The 2492-nt window shown below is 39.2% G+C and overlaps 1 protein-coding gene across 1 annotated transcript; it reads right to left on the bottom strand.

Annotated features, from left to right (window-relative positions):
* Positions 1–856: 856 nt before the first annotated feature.
* LOC114029881 (olfactory receptor 6C4-like) lies at positions 857–1786 on the bottom strand. The gene has a single exon (XM_027844552.1). It carries the CDS (start codon positions 1784–1786, stop codon positions 857–859), a length of 930 nt encoding a protein of 309 aa, XP_027700353.1.
* Positions 1787–2492: the final 706 nt, after the last annotated feature.

Raw genomic sequence — 2492 nt, 5'->3', positions numbered from 1 at the left:
TTGGCTTCTAGCTTTTTGTCACCGCAAAAAGAATTGCTATAAATAATTTTTTGTACATGTAATAACTTTTCCTCTTTCTATAATTTATTTTGGGTATAAAAAGGAATATCTTCAGCAAACTTGTAGGATATAAAGTGAATTCACAAAAATTATCAGTATTTTCTCTAGAAATTTAGTGAAGAGGAGGAGAGAAATGAAGAGAAGTGGTAAGAGGATTAAGAGAAGGCATTTTTTCTTTGTTAGGATAAAGGAGAATTGGGCATGTTTGGAGGAAGATGTGAAAGAGCCAATTGAGTGTGAGCATCACTGAACCTAAAGAATCAGAAGAGAGTAAAAAATACAAAAGCAATGAAATTATGGGCTCTCAGAGTTGGAAGGCAAGTCAGAGGCCAACTACTTTAATCTCTCCCGAAGCAAAAATTCTTTCTACAATATCCTTGAATAATGGGCAGATCTTCCCTTCTGAGGCATCCCATTGTGGTTTTGGACAGACTTAGTCCTTAGGAAGTTCCTCCTGTTATTGCACTAAAATCTTCTTAAATCTGTTTCTGTCTTAGTCTAATAGGCCAATAGTTCTGTGGTTAAGCAGAGTAAGGCTAATTCCTCTTCCATCTGCACACTTTTCACATATTTGGAGGTTTTTCACTGTCTTCCTTTCTTTGGGTTATACTTCCCCAGTCATTTTAAGATATCCTCAAATGACCAAACTTCTATTTCCCTCCCCATACTGGTTAACTCCTCTGGACACCATATAGCTTATTTATTAATATCCCTTCAATCAGTCTAAGGCATTGACAGCTATTTAATATTTAGTACACAGTCTTCCTCCTCCCACAGGTTTGAATTCTTCATCTCATCAATGACCCACAATCTTTTGGACCAGGTCTTTGAAGGCTTGTATCACCTGCTTGTTTCTTAGGGTGTAAATGAAAGGATTCATCAGAGGGCTTATTGAGGTATTGAGCACAGCCACTCCCTTGTTGAAGGAAATATCATCCTTTGCTGAGGGCTTGATATACATGAAGATGCAACTTCCATAAGAGAGAGAGATGACAATCATGTGGGAGGAACAGGTGGAAAAAGCTTTCTTTCTTTGTTGGACAGAAGGAAATCTGAGAATTGTTTTAATGATGTTTATATAAGAGAGCATCACAAGCACCAGGGTTATTACAAGTGTTAGCACTGCCAAGATGGAGTCAACCAGCTCTATAAGGCCTGTGTCTGAGCAGGAGAGCTTAATAATGGGAGCAGTATCACAGTAATAATGGTTTATGACATTGTTTGAACAGAAGTCTTGGTGATTTGCCATGATAATTGCTGTTAGAGAAATTAAGAACCCAGCCAACCAAGAGCAGAGGATGAGCAGGATGCAGACTCTGCTGCTCATGATGGTTGTGTAATGTAGGGGTTTGCAGATGGCAATATAGCGATCATAGGACATGGCGGCCAGAAGGTAAAACTCTGTGGCCCCCAGAAATATAGCAAAAAAGTATTGAGTAAAGCAGCCAACAAAGCTAATGGTTTGATTTCCCGTTAAGATACTATGCAGGAGCCTGGGAGTAAAAACAGATGTGAAGAGAATTTCTAAGATGGAGAAATTCCGAAGGAAGAAATACATGGGGGTTTGGAGGTGGGAGTCCAGCAGGGTGAGGGTGATGATGGTTAGGTTGCCAATGATGCTAAACATGTAAGTGAGAAAGAGAAAGAGGAAAAGCACAACCTGGAATTCAGGAGCATCTGTCAGACCCAGCAGGATGAAGTCAGTCAATATGGTGAGGTTTTTCATTGTGACCTTGACTAGATCTGAAAGTGAAAAGAAGAGCAATCAGGGGTAAGAATGGGAGAGGTGGGAGTCAGGTTGTGAGTGGAATGGAATCAGTTCATAAACATTCTTTCGATCATATTGGTGTTGGCTTCTCACAAGCTCCATTTCCTTCAGGTCCTGTGTAGGATAACTGGTCCTGAACATCCTTGTCAGGGCTTTCACATTTTACTCCTCAAATAGCAACAATATTCCATTATGTTCATATACCACAGTTTGTTCAGTCATTTGCTTGTTGTCTAAGAAGCTTATCCTGAATTCCATTTATTTTTTCCTCCCCTCCTCTTTCTTTAGCTTTCCCTTTAGGATCAGGTGCTTTATTTTGGTTGCAGTTATTCCTTCCTGACTAATATTCTTTCTCTTATCTTCTGCCTCTCCAACTCTGTTTAATTTTTTGCTGAGCAAGTTGTATTTCTGTATGAAATTCTTATGTGTGTGGGTTTATGTCCAACTTTCCCTTGTCCATTTCAGATAAGCATGGGGTTAATCTAATGCCTACTTCCCCACTTTTTCCTCCATGTTTGCATACTTTAATTAGGCATCCCAATAATGAACAATAGTAAATCTTACATGCTTGTTCCTCCTTTTTATGCCATTATTTCCCCTTTATCCTTCTTTCTCTTTCCCCTCATAACACTCCTGGAATAGAACCAATCTACCTCATGAGTTT

Source organism: Vombatus ursinus, unplaced genomic scaffold (assembly GCF_900497805.2).
Source record: "Vombatus ursinus unplaced genomic scaffold, bare-nosed wombat genome assembly UNPS02005204.1, whole genome shotgun sequence".
Lineage (NCBI taxonomy): Eukaryota > Metazoa > Chordata > Mammalia > Diprotodontia > Vombatidae > Vombatus > Vombatus ursinus.
This window is presented reverse-complemented; position numbering and strand designations above follow the sequence as displayed.